Here is a 19,223-nt window from a genome sequence, read left to right as displayed (position 1 = left end):
CTCCACTCCCCGTGGGAGCCAGTCCCACATTCTCCCCACTCCCCATGGGAGCGAGTCCCACATTCTCCCCACTCCCCGTGGGGTTCGAGTCCCACATTCTCCCCACTCCCCGTGGGAGCGAGTCCCACATTCTCCCCCACTCCCCGTGGGAGCGAGTCCCACATTCTCCCCCACTCCCCGTGGGAGCGAGTCCCACATTCTCCCCCACTCCCCGTGGGAGCCAGTCCCACATTCTCCCCCACTCCCCGTAGGAGCGAGTCCCACATTCTCCCCACTCCCCGTGGGAGCCAGTCCCCACATTCTCCCCACTCCCCGTAGGAGCGAGTCCCACATTCTCCCCCACTCCCCGTGGGAGCGAGTCCCACATTCTCCCCCACTCCCCGTGGGAGCGAGTCCCACATTCTCCCCACTCCCCGTGGGAGCCAGTCCCACATTCTCCCCACTCCCCATGGGAGCGAGTCCCACATTCTCCCCACTCCCCGTGGGAGCGAGTCCCACATTCTCCCCCACTCCCCGTGGGAGCGAGTCCCACAATCTCCCCACTCCCCGTGGCAGCGAGTCCCACATTCAACCCCACTCCCTGTGGGAGCGTGTACCACATTCTCCCCCACTCCCCGTGGGAGCGAGTCCCACATTCTGCCCACTCCCCGTGGGAGCGAGTCCCACATTCTCCCCACTCCCCGTGGGAGCGAGTCCCACATTCTCCTCCTCTCCCCGTGGGGAGCGAGTCCCACATTCTCCCCACTCCCCGTGGGGAGCGAGTCCCACATTCTCCCCACACCCCGTGGGGAGCGAGTCCCACATTCTCCCCACACCCCGTGGGGAGCGAGTCCCACATTCTCCCCACTCTCCGGATAAAGACGTCTCTCCCGAGTCCCCCAGTGGGTTTATTAGTCACTGTCTTGTATCGATGCCCCGTCTTCTGCTGTCTCCAGTGACCTCAGCCTCCTCTTTTCGAGAGAAAATGGGCCCACAGCCCGTTCAATCATTCCTGAAGAGTTCGGACCGGTCAGTTCTGGGATGATCCTTGTTGATTTAATTTGGAATCAGTGGAGAGGTAACGGAAGCTCCAGGGGGTGAGGAGGACGATGGGAAAGCTGGACCTGTTGTGTTTGACAGTGGGAGTGTACAGCCGCCGCACCTTGCACCCACAGCCTGTGGTATTGACTCGAGTACAGGAGCTGAGATATGATTCTGTGCCCGATAATCACGCCCTACGCCAGCTTGCTTTTTACATTTAACATGCCAAACACGGCTGCTTCCGCGAGGGAGAAGTTTCCGGCACAGGGCACCGGGTCCACAGTACGTCCAGCAGGCCATTCGGCCCAATGTTTCCCTGCTGGGGTTTGGAGCTCCGCTCTCTACGGGTCTCGTAGCGAGGGCAGGGCCTGTCTGTTTATATGAGAACTGGGGGGGGGTGTCAGCAAGCTGGGCTGGAGGGGGGGGGGGGGAGGGGGTCAGCAAGCTCCCCCACACACAGGGGAGTGGGAATCTGGAACTCTTCCCCCCCCCCACCCAAAAGCTGTCGAGGCTGCGGGGGTGGGGGGGGGTTCAATTGGGAATGTCCAGGCCCCCAGATTGAGAGGTTTTTGTTGGGGAAGGAGGTGAAGGGTTAGGGAACCGAGGTGGGGAGATGGAGTTAAGATTCAGATCAGCATAGGGCAGCACGGTGGCGCAGTGGTTAGCATTGATGCCTACGGCGCTGAGGACCCGGGTTCGAATCCCGGCCCTGGGTCACTCTCCGTGTGGAGTTTGCACATTCTCCCCGTGTCTGCGTGGGTTTCGCCCCCACAACCCAAAGATGTGCAGGGTAGGTGGATTGGCTACGCTAAATTGCCCCTTAATTGGAAAAAAAAAATTGGGTACTCTAAATTTAAAAAAAAAGATTCAGATCAGCAGAGATCTCATTGAATGGGCCTCCTCCTGTCCCACTGTAACAGGCTCGAGGGGCTGAATGGGCTCCTCCTGTTCCTGTGTAACAGGCTCGAGGGGCTGAATGGGCTCCTCCTGTTCCTGTGTAACAGGCTCGAGGAGGGGGCTGAATGGGCCTCCTCCTGTTCCTGTGTAACAGGCTCGAGGGGCTGAATGGCTCCTGTTCCTGTGTAACAGGCTCGAGGAGGGGGCTGAATTGGCACCTCCTGTTCCTGTGTAACAGGCGCGAGGAGGGGGCTGAATGGGCCTCCTCCTGTTCCTGTAATGGAATGAGGGTTGTAAGGAATGGAGGATAGGGAGAGGTGTAGGGGCTGGAGGAGGTTACAGAGATAGGGAGGGTTGTAGGGACTGGAGGAGGTTACAGAGATAGGGAGGGGGTGTAGGGGCTGGAGGAGGTTACAGAGATAGGGAGGGTTGTAGGGGCTGGAGGAGGTTACAGAGATAGGGAGGGTTGTAGGGCCTGGAGGAGGTTACAGAGATAGGGAGGGTTGTAGGGGCTGGAGGAGGTTACAGAGATAGGGAGGGTTGTAGGGGCTGGAGGGGGTTACAGAGATAGGGAGGGTTGTAGGGGCTGGAGGAGGTTACAGAGATAGGGAGGGTTGTAGGGGCTGGAGGAGGTTACAGAGATAGGGAGGGTTGTAGGGCCTGGAGGAGGTTACAGAGATAGGGAGTGGGTGTTGAGGCTAGGTGGTTGCAGACTGAATCCGTGGCCGCCACAATCAGGGGACGGCCGATCGGGGAGCAGGGGAGGCTTCATTGGGGACTGGGGGCTATGTATGCGGTCGGTCTGGCTCGGGCGAGCGGCCGATGTGGGGCACTGTTTTGCCGTTCCAGGTCCATGGGCTGAGTCCGCCATGGAGCACGGTGCGACTTCTGGTCCGGACGTGTGTGGGGGGGGCCTAATCGCCAGCTGGAGCTGCGAGCGTTACGCTGCCTCCCTGCTCGCCCCCAGCGAGACGGACAATCCGTGGCCTTTTGACACCTGTTTTCCTGGCGTGACGGTTTTCACAACAGCGCGGGGACGGAGTTCCCGAAACGGACAATCCAGCCCCCGAACTGTGTCTGATCTGACTCTTGGAAAGAGGGAGTTATTCTGGTGATTTTGGTGTTCCCAAAGGTCAAAGTGCACAATTGCTCGAAACAAAGACCTTGGCCGGGATTCTCCTTTCTGGGGATTAAGTTCCCACGCCGGCGGGTGAACCGGCACCAACCACTCCGTGCGGAATCCTCCGCACGTCCAGGGGCGAGGTGGACGGCGAACGGGTTGGCACCTCCCCAGCCGGCGCCGAAGGGACTGCGCGAGTTCGCGCATGCGCAGACCGGCCGGCGTGGTTCCGCGCATGAGCAGACCGGTTGCCGTGGTTCCGCGCATGCGCAGACCGGTCGGCGTGGTTCCGCGCATGCGCAGACCGGCCGCCGTATTTTGGTGCATGTGCAGACCGGCCGGCGTGGTTCCGCGCATGCGCAGACCGGTCGGCGTGGTTCCGCGCATGCGCAGACCGGCCGGCGTATTTTGGTGTATGCGTAGGGGGTTCTCTTCTCCACGCCAACCATGGCGGAGCCCTACAGGCGCGGAAGGAAGGAATGCCGCCACGGCACAGGCCCGCCCGCAGATCGGTGTGCCCCGATCGCAGGCCAGAGCCACCGTGGGTGCCCCCCCCGAGGACCGCCCCAGCCGACTTACCTGCCAGGTCCCGCCGTGTGGGACCATGTCTTATCCACGTCGGCGGGACTGGCCAAGAACGGACGGCCCATCGAGGCCCGGAGAATCGCCGGGGGGTGGGCGGGGGGGGTCCGCTGCTAACGGCCCTCGACCAGCGTGGCGTGAATCCCACCCTGCCCATAAAACGGCCCCAGAGGATCCAGCAGCCGGCGTCGTGGTGGGATTCACGCTGTCCCCCCCCCCCCCTCCCCCCCCGGCGAGTCTCTCACCCGGCGGGGAGCGCGGAGAATCGCGCCTCAAATCCTCTCAGGAGAGAGCTTTCATGTTTTCATTAGAAAGACGGAGGTTGAGGGGCGGCCTTATAGCGGTCTACAAGATTATGAGGGTGGTGGATAGAGTGGATGGTCAGGCACTCTTTCCCAGGGTGGAGGGGTCAGTCACCAGGGGGCAGGGGTTTAAGGTCCGAGGGGCAAAGTTTAGAGGAGATGTGCGAGGCAGGTGTTTTTACACAGAGGGTGGTGAGTGCCTGGAACACGTTGCCAGGGGAGGCTGTGGAAGCAGATACATTAACGGGGTTCAAAAGGCATCTTGACAAACACATGGATAGGATGGGTATAGAGGGATACGGCACAAGGAAGTGCTCTGTATTGTTCTTTGTTTTTGCTCTTTACTCTGTATCTAACCCCGTGCTGTACCTGTCCTGGGAGTGTTTGATGGAGACAGTGTAGAGGGGGCTTTACTCTGTATCTAACCCCGTGCTGTACCTGTCCTGGGAGTGTTTGATGGGGACAGTGTAGAGGGAGCTTTACTCTGTATCTAACCCCGTGCTGTACCTGTCCTGGGATTGTTTGATGGGGACAGTGTAGAGGGAGCTTTACTCTGTATCTAACCCTGTGCTGTACCTGTCCTGGGAGCGTTTGATGGGGACAGTGTAGAGGGAGCTTTACTCTGTATCTAACCCCGTGCTGTACCTGTCCTGGGAGTGTTTGATGGGGACAGTGTAGAGGGAGCTTTACTCTGTATCTAACCCCGTGCTGTTCCTGTCCTGGGAGTGTTTGATGGGGACAGTGTAGAGGGAGCTTTACTCTGTATCTAACCCCGTGCTGTACCTGCCCTGGGAGTGTTTCAAGGGGACAGTGTAGAGGGAGCTTTACTCTGTATCTAACCCCGTGCTGTACCTGTCCTGGGAGTGTTTGATGGGGACAGTGTAGAGGGAGCTTTACTCTGTATCTAACCCCGTGCTGTACCTGTCCTGGGAGTGTTTGATGGGGACAGTGTAGAGGGAGCTTTACTCTGTATCTAACCCCGTGCTGTCCCTGTCCTGGGAGTGTTTGATGGGGACAGTGTAGAGGGAGCTTTACTCTGTATCTAACCCCGTGCTGTACCTGTCCTGGGAGTGTTTGATGGGGACAGTGTAGAGGGAGCTTTACTCTGTATCTAACCCCGTGCTGTACCTGTCCTGGGAGTGTTTGATGGGGACAGTGTAGAGGGAGCTTTACTCTGTACAAGTATCTCAGTAAAGTACCTGTACCCTATACTATCCAAACCTCCTGTACACAGTTTATTAACAATCCTGTTGCAAGTTATCCCAGCTTTAAATATACACTGAACATGAAAATCTGATACAAATTGTTCCCAAATTCCAAGAATCATATTACAAGCAGTAAGTTGAAACGTTAGACAAACTTTCCCCAAAAATATTTTTCTTGCACATTATTCAAACCATCAAAATAGACGAAGAGGAGATATTATTCCCCGTATTTCCCCAGCGAGGGAAAAGTGCACTTTGCTGTGCCTGATGCGATGGGATCCACTCCACCCAGGTCAGCGAAGGGTTAACACCGATCTCAGTCTCTCAGTGAACGGTGGGTCAGTCGACCAGCGAATCTCACTGCCAAGAGGGTTGGGAGGGGGTGTGGGGGCTGTGGGGGGGAAGGCAGGCGAAGGCTGGATCGCACAGTGATGCCGTTGCAGTCGAATATCCCGCCTGGGCTGACGTCGGTTCCTGGAGCTCTCCCACTTTCCTCAGTCCGAAGTTTGCGATGGGGGGGGGTGGGGGTGGGGGGGGGGGGATAAAGACGTCAAGGTGGGTGGTCTTTGGGGTTTCAAAAGGTCTCCGGTGCGAGGGGGGGGAGACGGGGGAAACGTCAGCCTCAGTCGTCGGCCAGCAACGGAACAGATTGGAGGGGCTGAAGGGCCTCCTGGTCTTGGTGCGGCCTTTCACGCCAGCCAGCGAGCGACTGTGGAGCCCCAGCCGAGGGAGATCGGGCAGAGGTAGATTTTTTGGGGGGGGGGGGGGAGGGTTGGTGTTGGAGGTGCCCCACTCCGCTACGTTGCCAGCTGATCCCGCCACTCAGTGTCCAGCACGGTAACAAACACAGAATCATCAGCAGCGTGCTGCCGCCCCCTCCCCGCTCCCCTGGAAGCCCCCCCCCCCGCCCCTCAGAGAGGCGAGTGGCAGAGACGAGCGATTACGTGCTCTTGCTGTCCAGCAGCGAGCTGAGGGAGCTCTCCATCGCCGCCTCCACCCTCTTCGATTTCCGCGTCAGGGTGCTGTTGGGGTGCGTTTCCTTCACGTGGATGATGTGACCTTCCTGGCTCTCGGCTGTAAAGCCGCAGTCCTCGCACACGTACAGCTTGGCACGTCGCTCCTTGTAGGCGTAAGCCTGCTGCACGCTGTGAATCTTCTTCAGGTGAGACTCCAGTGAGCAGCGCTGTGTGAACGCCTTGTCACACAGGTGGCATTTATATGGACGGATACCTGCTCGGATAAACCCGCTGTTACTGACTGTTACACAAAGCACCTTTAACCACATTACAATTCAGATAAAATCAAACACAGACCCGCGCTGCCAGAGGGTCAGTACTGAGGGAGTGCTGCACTGTCAGAGGGTCAGTACTGAGGGAGTGCCGCACTGTCAGAGGGTCAGTACTGAGGGAGTGCCGCACTGTCAGAGGGTCAGTACTGAGGGAGCGCTGCACTGTCAGACGGTCAGTACTGAGGGAGTGCCGCACTGTCAGAGGGTCAGTACTGAGGGAGTGCCGCACTGTCAGAGGGTCAGTACGGAGGGAGTGCCGCACTGTCAGAGGGTCAGTACTGAGGGAGTGCCGCACTGTCAGAGGGTCAGTACTGAGGGAGTGCCGCACTGTCAGAGGGTCAGTACTGAGGGAGTGCCGCACTGTCAGAGGGTCAGTACTGAGGGAGTGCTGCACTGTCAGAGGGTCAGTACTGAGGGAGTGCCGCACTGTCAGAGGGTCAGTACTGAGGGAGTGCCGCACTGTCAGAGGGTCAGTACTGAGGGAGTGCCGCACTGTCAGAGGGTCAGTACTGAGGGAGTGCCGCACTGTCAGAGGGTCAGTACTGAGGGAGTGCCGCACTGTTCGCGAATCAGTTGTTGGGAACACAGGAACAGAAGGAGACATTCAGCCCCCCCCCTGTTACAGTGGGACAGGAGGAGGCCCATTCAGCCCCCTCCTTGGGCCCCCCCCCCCCCCCCCGCGCAGCCTCGACAGCTTTTAGTGGGGGCGGGGGGCGTTCCAGATTCCCACTCCCCTGTCCAGAGGGAATCGTGTCGCTCTCGACCCTATCGAATCCTTTCGGCAATTTAAACCCCCCGCCCCCTCCTCGATTTGATGACCCCTCAATGTCCCGTACTCGAGGGGGGAGAACACGCGCCTCATCTTGCGACCTGTCCTCGGAACTTAACCCTTTCAGCCCCGTGATCGTTCTGGCGAATCTACATCGGACCCCCCCCCCCCCCCCCAGGGGGAATATCCCCAGCCCGAGGGGTATTGGGGGGGGGGGGGGGGGGGCAGAATTATAAACCCTTGCGGTGGGCCACGCCACCACCTAACACAAATTGAAACTGAAACAGGGTTCCACCGCTCCTCTTACCCGTGTGCGTCCGGACATGCCGCTTGAGGTCGAATGTGTCGTTGAATCCTTTCCCGCAGAAGTTACAAAGGTGACGTTTCACCTCATTGTGGCAGTTCAGGTGCCTGTTGAGCATTCGCTGGTACTGGAAGGTTTTCTGGCAAAAGGGGCAGCAATATTTCTCATCTGTGCACACTCCGCTGGTCACCTGGAAAACATGCATCTGTTCACATCGGCTCCGACGCACGTTCCGACTGCGCCCCGCTCCCCCCCCCCCCCCCCCCCCCCCCCCCCCCCTCTCAGGCCCACCAAGTCCAGGAACAGCCTCGTTCCTGGACTTGAGAGGGAGAACGTGCCAACTCCACACGGACAGTGACCCAGAGCCGAGATCGAAACCGGGTCCTCGGCGCCGTGAGGCAGCAGCGCTAACCCACTGCGCCGCCTGCCCTGCCAGTCATACGTTTAAATCCACTCCAGACGCATGAACCTCATAATCCAGTCCGTGACTCGCGGTGACGATACTGAGGGACCGCCGCACTGTCAGAGGGTCAGTACTGAGGGAGTGCCGCACTGTCAGAGGGTCAGTACTGAGGGAGCGCTGCACTGTCAGAGCGACAGTACTGAGGGAGTGCCGCACTGTCAGAGGGTCAGTACTGAGGGAGTGCCGCACTGTCAGAGGGTCAGTACTGAGGGAGTGCCGCACTGTCAGAGGGTCAGTACTGAGGGAGTGCCGCACTGTCAGAGGGTTAGTACTGAGGGAGTGCTGCACTGTCAGAGAGTCAGTACTGAGGGAGTGCCGCACTGTCAGAGGGTCAGTACTGAGGGAGTGCTGCACTGTCAGAGGGTCAGTACTGAGGGAGCCGCACTGTCAGAGGGTCAGTACTGAGGGAGTGCCGCACTGTCAGAGGGTCAGTACTGAGGGAGCGCCGCACTGACAGAGGGTCAGTACTGAGGGAGTGCCGCACTGTCAGAGGGTCAGTACTGAGGGAGCCGCACTGTCAGAGGGTCAGCACTGAGGGAGCCGCACTGTCAGAGGGTCAGTACTGAGGGAGTGCCGCACTGTCAGAGGGTCAGTACTGAGGGAGTGCCGCACTGTCAGAGGGTCAGTACTGAGGGAGTGCCGCACTGTCAGAGGGTCAATACTGAGGGAGTGCCGCACTGTCAGAGGGTCAGTACTGAGGGAGTGCCGCACTGTCAGAGGGTCGGTACTGAGGGAGTGCTGCACTGTCAGAGGGTCAGTACTGAGGGAGTGCCGCACTGTCAGAGGGTCAGTACTGAGGGAGCGCCGCACTGTCAGAGGGTCAGTACTGAGGGAGTGCCGCACTGTCAGAGGGTCAGTACTGAGGGAGCGCCGCACTGTCAGAGGGTCAGTACTGAGGGAGCGCCGCACTGTCAGAGGGTCAGTACTGAGGGAGTGCCGCACTGTCAGAGGGTCAGTACTGAGGGAGTGCCGCACTGTCAGAGGGTCAGTACTGAGGGAGTGCCGCACTGTCAGAGGGTCAGTACTGAGGGAGTGCCGCACTGTCAGAGGGTCAGTACTGAGGGAGTGCCGCACTGTCAGAGGGTCAGTACTGAGGGAGTGCCGCACTGTCAGAGGGTCAGTACTGAGGGAGTGCCGCACTGTCAGAGGGTCAGTACTGAGGGAGTGCCGCACTGTCAGAGGGTCAGTACTGAGGGAGTTCTCCCCGGTGTCCTGGGCCAATATTTATCCCTCGCCCAACATCAGTAAAAACAGATGATCTGGGCCATTCTCACATTGCTGTGTGTGGGATCTTGCTGTGTGTAAATTGACTGCTGCGTTTCCCAAATCACAACAGTGACCTCACTTCAAAAAAATACTCCTTCATTGTGAGTGAGACACTTTGGGGCGTCCCGAGGGAGGGTTTTAGATGTTCTGTTTACAATGTATACGTGGTTTATACCTTCATCTTGGATCGAATGTACCCCTGGTGGACATTGTGGTGGAATCCAGTTTCAGTGTCCTGTACAGATGTGCTAGAGTCCGTGTCGTAGGCAGATTCCTTCTCGATGTTCTCCTCCACTGACAGAGATAACGGTGCCTCATCGATTTCAGACTCTTTGTAATGAAAAATATCTAGGGGATCTAAAGAAAGAATTATTTGCAAACATCATCGAGGAAAGCCAGCATGTTACAGAGATAGGGAGGGGTGTAGGGGCTGGAGGAGGTTACAGAGATAGGGAGGGGGTGTAGGGCTGGAGGAGGTTACAGAGATAGGGAGGGATGTAGGGGCTGGAGGAGGTTACAGAGATAGGGAGGGTTGTAGGGGCTGGGGTAGGTTACAGAGATAGGGAGGGTTGTAGGGACTGGAGCATGTTACAGAGATAGGGAGGGTTGTAGGGGCTGGGGAAGGTTACAGAGGTAGGGAGGGTTGTAGGGGCTGGGGAAGGTTACAGAGATAGGGAGGGTTGTTCTGGGCTGGAGGAGGTGTCAGAGATAGGGAGGGAGGGAGGGGGTTTCAGAGATAGGGAGGGTTGTAGGGGCTGGGGAAGGTTACAGAGATAGGGAGGGTTGTAGGGGCTGGAGGAGGTTACAGAGATAGGGAGGGTTGTAGGGGCTGGAGGAGGTTACAGATATAGGGAGGGTTGTAGGGGCTGGGTAAGGTTACAGAGATAGGGAGGGTTGAAGGGACTGGAGGAGGTTACAAGGAGAGGGAGGGTTGTAGAGGCTGGAGGAGGTTACAGAGATAGGGAGGGTTGTAGGGGCTGGAGGTGACAGATAGGGAGGGAGGGAGGAGGTTACAGAGATAGGGAGGGTTGTAGGGGCTGGGGAAGGTTACAAAGATAGGGAGGATTGTAGGGACTGGAGGAGGTGACAGAGATAGGGAGGGAGGAGGTTACAGAGATAGGGAGGGTTGTAGGGGCTGGAGGAGGTTACAGAGATAGGGAGGGTTGTAGGGGCTGGAGGAGGTTGCAGAGATAGGGAGGGGTGTAGTGGCTGGAGGAGGTTACAGAGATAGGGAGGGTTGTTGGGGCTGGAGGAGGTTACAGAGATAGGGAGGACTGGAGGTGGTTACAGAGATAGGGACAGTTGTAGGGACTGGAGGAGGTTACAGAGATAGGGACGGTTGTAGGGGCTGGAGGAGGTTACAGAGATAGGGAGGGTTGTAGGGGCTGGAGGAGGTTACAGAGATAGGGAGGGTTGTTGCGGCTGGAGGAGGTTACAGAGATAGGGAGGGTTGTTGCGGCTGGAGGAAGTTACAGAGATAGGGAGGGTTGTAGGGGCTGGAGGAGGTTACGGAGATAGGGAGGGTTGTCGGGGCTGGAGGAGGTTACAGAGATAGGGAGGGTTGTCGGGGCTGGAGGAGGTTACAGAGATAGGGAGGGGTGTAGGGGCTGGAGGAGGTTACAGAGATTGGGAGGGGTGTAGGGGCTGGAGGAGGTTACAGAGATAGGGAGGGGTGTAGGGGCTGGTGGATGTTACAGAGATTGGGAGGACTGGAGGAGGTTACAGAGATAAGGAGGGTTGTCGGGGCTGGAGGAGGTTACAGAGATAGGGAGGGTTGGAGGGGCTGGAGGAGGTTACAGAGATAGGGAGGGTTGTCGGGGCTGGAGGAGGTTACAGAGATAGGGAGGGGTGTAGGGGCTGGAGGAGGTTACAGAGATTGGGAGGGGTGTAGGGGCTGGAGGAGGTTACAGAGATAGGGAGGGGTGTAGGGGCTGGTGGATGTTACAGAGATTGGGAGGACTGGAGGAGGTTACAGAGATAAGGAGGGTTGTCGGGGCTGGAGGAGGTTACAGAGATAGGGAGGGTTGGAGGGGCTGGAGGAGGTTACAGAGATAGGGAGGGTTGGAGGGGCTGGAGGAGGTTACAGAGATAGGGAGGGGTGTAGGGGCTGGAGGAGGTTACAGAGATAGGGAGGGGGTGTAGGGGCTGGAGGAGGTTACAGAGATAGGGAGGGGGTGTAGGGGCTGGAGGAGGTTACAGAGATAGGGAGGGGTGTAGGGGCTGGAGGAGGTTACAGAGATAGGGAGGGTTGTAGGGGCTGGAGGAGGTTACAGAGATAGGGAGGGTTGTAGGGGCTGGAGGAGGTTACAGAGATAGGGAGGTGTGAATCCGGCCCACGCTGTGACCAGGGAGGATACTGGTTGAGTTCCATTCTCTGGTGAGCAATGAATTTGCTAACCTGCCTCGCAGATCCACAGAAAGTTGCTGGACCATTGGGAACAAGTCTAAACATCTTGAATATTGCAGCAACCCCCATAGACACTCTGTCTGACAATCCAGCAATTATATACCGGTGCTTTCCGAGACAGCAGAAGGCAGCTGGAGGGGGAGCAGAGGTGAAGTTTCCTAATAAATCACAACTTTAATGATTTCTTTTTAACAAAGTAGTTTTCAGGAAGTTTGTAAAACGTTACTTTCTGGTCAGAATCAAAGCTTCTTAGACCTGGATCAAGGTGCTTGACACAATTTTTAAAAAATAACATAAAGGCCCATCTAGGAGCTGGATATTATTAACAAATACAGTCACACCTCTGTCCATTGCTCAACCCAGTGGAGAGAATGGGAACAGGGTGGTGTGTACGCTGTGAAGTTTCAGCCACAGCATTTATTCCAACTTTTAAACTCAAGAAAGTTTTCCAAAACTGTCCAAGTCTACAGTTTGTGAACTTGCGTTTTTAAAAGTTATATTTTCATATATATCAAACATGGAACGGGTGCAGAGGAGATTTACCAGGATGTTGCCTGGTATGGAGGGAAAATCTTATGAGGAAAGGCTGATGGACTTGAGGTTGTTTTCGTTAGAGAGAAGAAGGTTAAGAGGTGACTTAATAGAGGCATACAAAATGATCAGAGGGTTAGATAGGGTGGACAGTGAGAGCCTTCTCCCGCGGATGGAGGTGGCTAGCACGAGGGGACATAGCCTTAAATTGAGGGGTAATAGATATAGGACAGAGGTCAGAGGTGGGTTTTTTACGCAAAGAGTGGTAGAGGCCGTGGAATGCCCTACCTGCAACAGTAGTGAACTCGCCAACATTGAGGGCATTTAAAAGTTTATTGGATAAGCATATGGATGATAAAGGCATAGTGTAGGTTAGATGGCCTTTAGTTTTTTTTCCATGTCGGTGCAACATCGAGGGCCGAAGGGCCTGTACTGCGCTGTATCGTTCTATGTTCTATGTCCCCGTGTCATTATCCCCAACATAAACCTCCAACAAACTAAATCCCTCCAAATCTTTATGCAGACTTATTGGGTTTTAAAGGATAAAATCCTTTATTTCAATTTAATTTTTTTAAAACCCAGAACTGAGATATCCGCAAAGCTTATTTCTGGATGTGGGAACAGTGTCCCAAAACTTCTGGGCAGAATGTATCCCTTCTGGGTAGAATGGATCAATTTCGGGGATAGTGGATCCCTTCTGAACAATGGATCGTTTCCGTGCTCAGTGGATCCCTTTCAGATGCAATGGGTTCTTCCCGGGCATAGTGGATCCTTCCCAGACACTGGAACGTTCCGAGACACAAGTGGGTCCTTCCGAAACACAGTTGATTGTTTTCCCTACCAAGTTGGTCCCTCCCAGGTACAATCGATCCGTCCCAGGTACAATCGATCCCTCCCAGGCACAATAGATCCCTCCCAGACACAATAGATCCCATCCAGGTACAATCGATCCCATCCAGACACAATAGATCTCTCCCAGGCACAATAGATCCCTTCAATGCACAATAAATCGTCCCAGACACAAAAGATCCCTCCCAGGCACAATATAACCCTCACATACACAATAGATCCCTCCCATACACAATACCCCCCCCCCCCCCCGTGGGCACAATAGATCCCCCCCAGGCACAATAGATCCCTCCCAGGCACAATATATCCCCCAGACACAATAGATCCTCCCATACACAATAGATCCCCGCCAGGCACAATAGATCCCTCCCATGCACAATAGATCCCCAGACACAATATATCCCTCCCAAGCATAATAGATCCCTCCCAGGCTCAATAGATCCCTCCCAGGCACAATAGATCTCTCCCAGGCACAATATATCCTCCCAGACACAATAGATCCCTGCCATACACAATAGATCCCCGCCAGGCACAATAGATCCCTCCCAGGCACAATAGATCCCTCCCAGGCACAATAGATCCCTCCCAGGCACAATAGATCCCTCTCAGGCACAATGGATCCCTCCCAGGCACAATAGATCCCTCCCAGGCACAATAGATTCCTCACAGGCACAATATATCCATCCCAGGCACAATAGATACCTCCCAGACACAATAGACCCCCCCGGGCACAATAGATCCCTCACAGACACAATATATACCTCCCAGGCACAATATATACCTCCCAGGCACAATAGATACCTCCCAGACACAATAGACCCCCCCGGGCACAATAGATCACCCCCCACCCCCGGGCACAATAGACCCCTGGGCACAATAGATCCCCTCAGGCACAGTAGATCCCTCCCAAGCACAATATATCCCTCCCAGGCACAATAGATCCCTCCCAGGCACAATATATACCTCCCAGGCACAATAGATCCCTCTCATACACAATAGATCTCTCCCAGGCACAATAGATACCTACCAGGCACAATAGATACCTACCAGGCACGGTATATCCTCCAGACACAATAGATCCCCATGCACAATAGATCTCTTTCAGACACAATAGATCCCTCTCATGCACAATAGATCCACCCCAGGCATAATAGATCCCTCCCAGGCACAATAGATCCATCCCAGGCACAATATATACCTCCCAGGCACAATAGATCCCTCCCAGACACAATAGATCCCCCAGACACAAAAGATCCCTTCCATACACAATAGATCCCTATCGGATACAATAGATCCCTACCGAATACAATAGATCCCTTGCATACACAATAGATCCCTACCATACACAATAGATCCCTCCCAGGCACAATAGACCCCTCTCAGGCCCAGTGGATCCTTCTTAGCACATGATCCTTCTGAAACACAAGCAGGTCCTTCCCAAACACAATGGATAATTTTCTGTAAAATGTTGACCCCTGTCAGGTGCAATGGATCCCTCCTGGTCACAGTGGATCCCTGTAGCTCCAGTTGATCCCTCTTGGTCACAGTGGATCCCAGCCAGGTGTAGTAAACACCTCCTGGTCACTGTGGATCCCTGTCAGTTGCAGCTGATCCCTGCAGGTGCAATGGATCCCTCTTGGCCACAGTGGATCCCTATCAGGTGTAGTGGATACCTATTGGTCACAGTGGATCCCTGTCAAGTGCAGTAAATACCTCCGTGTCACAGTGGATCCATGCCAGGTGCAGTTGATCCCTCCTGGTCATAGTGGATCCATGTCAGTTGCAGTTGATCCATCCTGTGCACAGTGGGTCCCTGTCAGATGCAGTGGATCCCTCCTGATCACAGTGGATCCATGTCAGTTGCAGTTGATCCATCCTGTGCACAATGTGTCCCTGCCAGATGCAGTGGACCCCTGTCAGGTATAGTGGATCCCTCCTGGGCAGAGTGGATCCCTCCTGCGCACAGTGGATCCTTTCTGGGTACACTGTGTCCTTCCTGGGCACAGTGGATCCCTGTCAGGCACAGTGGATCCATCCTGGACACAGTGGATCCCTGCCAGGCATAGTGGATCCCTGTCCGGCCCAGTTGATCTGCCCTGGGTACAGTGGATCCCTCCTGGACACTGGACCTCTGTCAGGTACAGTAGATCCCTCCTGGACACAGCGGATCCCTGTCAGACACAGTGGATCCCTCCTGGGCACAGCGGGTCCCTGTCCGGCACAGTGGATCCCTGCCAGACACAGTGACTCCCTGCTAGGCACAGTGGATCTCTGCCAGACACAGCGGATCCCTGTCAGACACAGTGGCTCCCTGCCAGACACAGTGGATCCCTGTCAGGCACAGTGGATCCCTGCCAGACACTGTGGATCCCTGCCAGACACAGTGGCTCCCTGCCAGACACAGCGGATCCCTGTTAGACACAGTGGATCCCTGTCAGACACAGTGGATCCCTGCCAGGCACAGTGGATCCTGCCAGACACAGCAGATCCCTGTTAGACACAGTGGATCCCTGCCAGGCACAGTGGATCCCTGCCAGACAGAGCGGACCCCTGTCAGGCACAGTGGATCCCTGCCAGGCACAGTGGATCCCTGCCAGACAGAGCGGACCCCTGTCAGGCACAGTAGATCGCTGCCAGGCACAGTGGATCCCTGTCAGACACAGCGGATCCCTGCCAGGTACAGTGGATCCCTCCTGGTCACAGCGGATCCCTGTCAGACACAGTGGATCCTTGCCAGACACAGTGGATCCTTGCCATGTACAGTGGATCCCTACCCAACACAGTAGATCACTGCCATACATAGTGGATCCCCGCCTGGCACAGTGGATCGCTGCCAGACACAGTGGATCCCTGCCAGACACAGTGGATCCCTCCTTGTCACAGTGGATCTCTGTCAGGCACAGCAGATTCCTGCCAGACACAGTGGATCGCTGCCAGACACAGTGGATCCCTGCCAGACAGAGCGTCCCCTGTCAGACACAGTGGATCCCTGCCAGACACAGTGGATCCCTGCCAGGCACAGTGGATCCCTGCCAGACACAGTGGATCCCTGCCAGACACAGTGGATCCCTGCCAGGCACAGTGGATCCCTGCCAGGCACAGTGGATCCCTGCCAGACAGAGCGGACTCCTGTCAGGCATAGTAGCTCGCTGCCAGACACAGTGGATCGCTGCCAGACACAGTGGATCCCTGCCAGACACAGCAGATCCCTGCCAGGTACAGTGGATCCCTCCTGGTCACAGCTGGTCCCTGCCAGGCACAGTGGATCATTGCCAGACACAGTGGATCCCTGCCACGCACAGTGGATCCCTGCCAGACAGAGCGGACTCCTGTCAGGCATAGTAGCTCGCTGCCAGACACAGTGGATCGCTGCCAGACACAGTGGATCCCTGCCAGACACAGCGGATCCCTGCCAGGTACAGTGGATCCCTCCTGGTCACAGCTGGTCCCTGCCAGGCACAGTGGATCATTGCCAGACACAGTGGATCCCTGCCACGCACAGTGGATCCCTACCCAACACAGTAGATCACTGTCATACATAGTGGACCCCTGCCTGGCACAGTGGATCGCTGCCAGACACAGTGGATCCCTGCCAGGCATAGTGGATCCCTACCAGACACAGTGGATCCCTCCTTGTCACAGTGGATCCCTGTCAGGCACAGCGGATTGCTGCCAGACACAGTGGATCCCTGCCAGACAGAGCGGACCCCTGTCAGACACAGTGGATCCCTGCCAGACACAGTGGATCTCTGCCAGGCACAGTGGATCCCTGCCAGACAGAGCGGACCCCTGTCAGACACAGTGGATCCCTGCCAGACACAGTGGATCCCTGCCAGACACAGTGGATCCCTGCCAGGCACAGTGGATACCTGCCAGACAGATCGGATCCCTGCCAGGCACAGTGGATCCCTGCCTGGCACAGCGGATCCCTGTCAGGCACAGTGGATCCCTTTCAGGCACAGTGGATCCCTGCCAGGCACAGTGGATCCCCCCTGGTCACAGCGGATCCCATTCAATTGTTGCTGGCGATACCAGACTGAGGACGTCCCAATGTACCCACAGGTCTGTCCATGTACTTACGGGGGATGTAGATGTCCGCCCTCAACTCATCAGGAATCTCTCCCCAACTTCGAAGCTTTGAATTCGCACTGCGAGTTTTCACCAGAAATGCCCTCGGCATCTTGTGTCTGAACAGTTGCTTCAGGATAAACGTACTTGTGGGTCAGTTCCCTCCAACTCCAGTCACTGCCGGAGAGAGAGGCAGAGAGAGAGCCTGGTGTGGGGTAATGAACTCGACAATCTCTCTTGCTCTCCCTTCTTGGTCTTTGCACTGTTACTTCTGGAAGCAAAGGAACGACACCTGTGTGACTTAAAAGAGAAACAAGATTTCTAGAACCGGCTCTACTGCTTTCCCTCTCTCTCTTCCTGTCCCTCTATCTCTCTCTCTCTCTGCCTATCTCTGTACCTGTCTTTCCCTCTCTCTTTCTCTCCCTCTCCCTCTGTCTCTCTCTCTCTCTCTCCCCCTCTCTCTCTGTCACTCTATCTCTCTGCCTCTCTCTCTCTCTGTCCCCCTCTCTCTCTGTCTCGCTCTCTCTCTCTGTCTCTTCCCTCTCTCTCTGTCTCTGTCACTCTATCTCTCCGTCTCTCTCGCTCTCTGCCTGTCTATCTCTGTACCCGTCTTTCCCTCTATCTCTCCCTCTCTCTCCCTCCCTCTCTGTCTCTCTCTCTCCCCCCCCCCCCTCTGTCTCTCTATCTTTCTGTATCTCCCTCTCTCTCCGTCCCTCTCTGTCTCTCTCTCCCCCCCCCCCCCTCTGTCTCTCTCTATCTTTCTGTCTCTCTCTCTCTCTCCGTCCCTCTCTGTCTCTCTCTCTCTCTCTCTCCCCCCCCCCCTCTGTCTCTCTATCTTTCTGTCTCTCTCTCTCTCTCTCTCCGTCCCTCTCTGTCTCTCCCTCTCTCTCCCTCCCTCTCTGTCTCTCTCACTCTATCTCTAACTGTCTCTCCCTGTACCTCTCTCCCTCTCTGTCTCTCTCACTCTAGCTCTAACTGTCTAACTGTCTCTCCCTGTACCCCTCTCCCTCTCACTCTTTCTACCTGTTTCTCTCTCTCTCTCTCAGCAGGAGGTGAGTCTGTCAGCTCCCCTCTCTCCTTCCCTCCCTGACTTGAAGAGGAACAGATCACTGTTGGTGGGACCCACCTTTAATCCAGGTAGCAGAGCAGTCGCAGAGTTGGAAAGCAGGAACCTGGACATTAACGCATGCGCTGACAGATAACGGTGGTGCTGTGGCCAACACACACCTGTCTAAATGCTGCTGACACACACACTGTCTTAAAGCAACCTCTCCCCCAACACATACCTCCCATCCAACCGCCCTGACTCATTGCATTGCCCAAACAAAACTGCAAAATAACATTCTGATTTCTCCAATTGCATCCCATCTCCGCAGAATAGTTTCCAAGAAATGCTCAATAAAGCGAAGGTAAGCCTGCCCCTCCACAGACAGATACCTACCTCCTGCCCAACTATCTATTCACTCAAACATTCCCCCACCTCTGCAAGAGGACGCGAGGCGGGTGCCGCACTTTACTGTCTTTATTCCAGCAACTTTCGTTAATCTCGAGAGGCTCAGATGCAGAGAGCAAATGCTGGAGTAGCTCAGCCTCACTGGGGGGGGGGGGGGGGGGGGGGGGGGTCTGGGAAGCGGAGTTAATGTTTCAGGACCAACATGAACTTTTCTTTAGCATTCTGTAGCAGCTGGGATTCTTCTTAATCATGATAATAATTTTTATTATTGTCACCAGTCGGCTGACATTAACGCTGCAATGAGGTTACTGTGAAAATCCCCCTTGTCGCCACATTGCGGCGTTTGCTCAGGTACACACGGGGGAGAATTCAGAATGTCCAATTCACCCAACAAGCACGGGCGGGATTTCACCCCCACCCCGGCCAGGTCGGAGAATCCCACTCCTTCCTTCCGCGCTGGCCCCTGTAGGGCTCCAACCCCTCCGGTGTCGACCTAGCCCCTGAGACAGGTGAGAATTCCCCACCTTGGGGGCCCGTTGCCGCCGGAGTTGCTGGCGCCGGATTTCCGGCCGGCGTGGGGGCTCAGTTCCCGGAAGGGAAAATCGCAGCCCACGTCTTTCGGGACTTGTGGGGGGGAAACCGGAGCACCCGGAGGAAACCCACGCAGACACGGGGAGGACGTGCAGACTCCGCACAGAC

At 56.1% G+C, this 19,223-nt stretch overlaps 1 protein-coding gene across 2 annotated transcripts; it reads right to left on the bottom strand.

The window, feature by feature from the left end:
- Positions 1-6,020: 6,020 nt before the first annotated feature.
- On the bottom strand, positions 6,021-18,304 carry LOC119959026 (putative transcription factor Ovo-like 1). Of its 2 annotated transcripts, none has more exons than XM_038787571.1 (5): positions 18,198-18,304; positions 17,084-17,371; positions 9,392-9,573; positions 7,491-7,677; positions 6,021-6,356 (listed from the first exon to the last, which is right to left on the bottom strand). In XM_038787571.1, the coding sequence occupies exons 2-5, from the start codon at positions 17,181-17,183 to the stop codon at positions 6,067-6,069; spliced, it is 759 nt and encodes a 252-aa protein (XP_038643499.1). In that variant the 5' UTR covers positions 17,184-17,371; positions 18,198-18,304; the 3' UTR covers positions 6,021-6,066. The 2 variants fall into 2 exon arrangements, with proteins under 2 accessions (XP_038643499.1, XP_038643500.1); XM_038787572.1 differs by lacking the exon at positions 18,198-18,304 and adding an exon at positions 18,095-18,113.
- Between the last annotated feature and the right edge of the window lie 919 nt (positions 18,305-19,223).

The sequence above is a fragment of the Scyliorhinus canicula genome, chromosome 31 (genome assembly GCF_902713615.1).
Source record: "Scyliorhinus canicula chromosome 31, sScyCan1.1, whole genome shotgun sequence".
Lineage (NCBI taxonomy): Eukaryota > Metazoa > Chordata > Chondrichthyes > Carcharhiniformes > Scyliorhinidae > Scyliorhinus > Scyliorhinus canicula.
This window is presented reverse-complemented; position numbering and strand designations above follow the sequence as displayed.

Coding starts and splice junctions, on each gene's coding strand:
- LOC119959026 (XM_038787571.1), bottom strand. CDS start 17,183: ATGCCGAGGGCATTTCTGGTGAAAACTCGCAGTGCGAATTCAAAGCTT. Junction 9,574..17,083: donor GGCGGACATCTACATCCCCC/GTAAGTACATGG, acceptor TTCTTTCTTTAG/ATCCCCTAGATATTTTTCAT. Junction 7,678..9,391: donor ACATTCGATCCAAGATGAAG/GTATAAACCACG, acceptor CATGTTTTCCAG/GTGACCAGCGGAGTGTGCAC.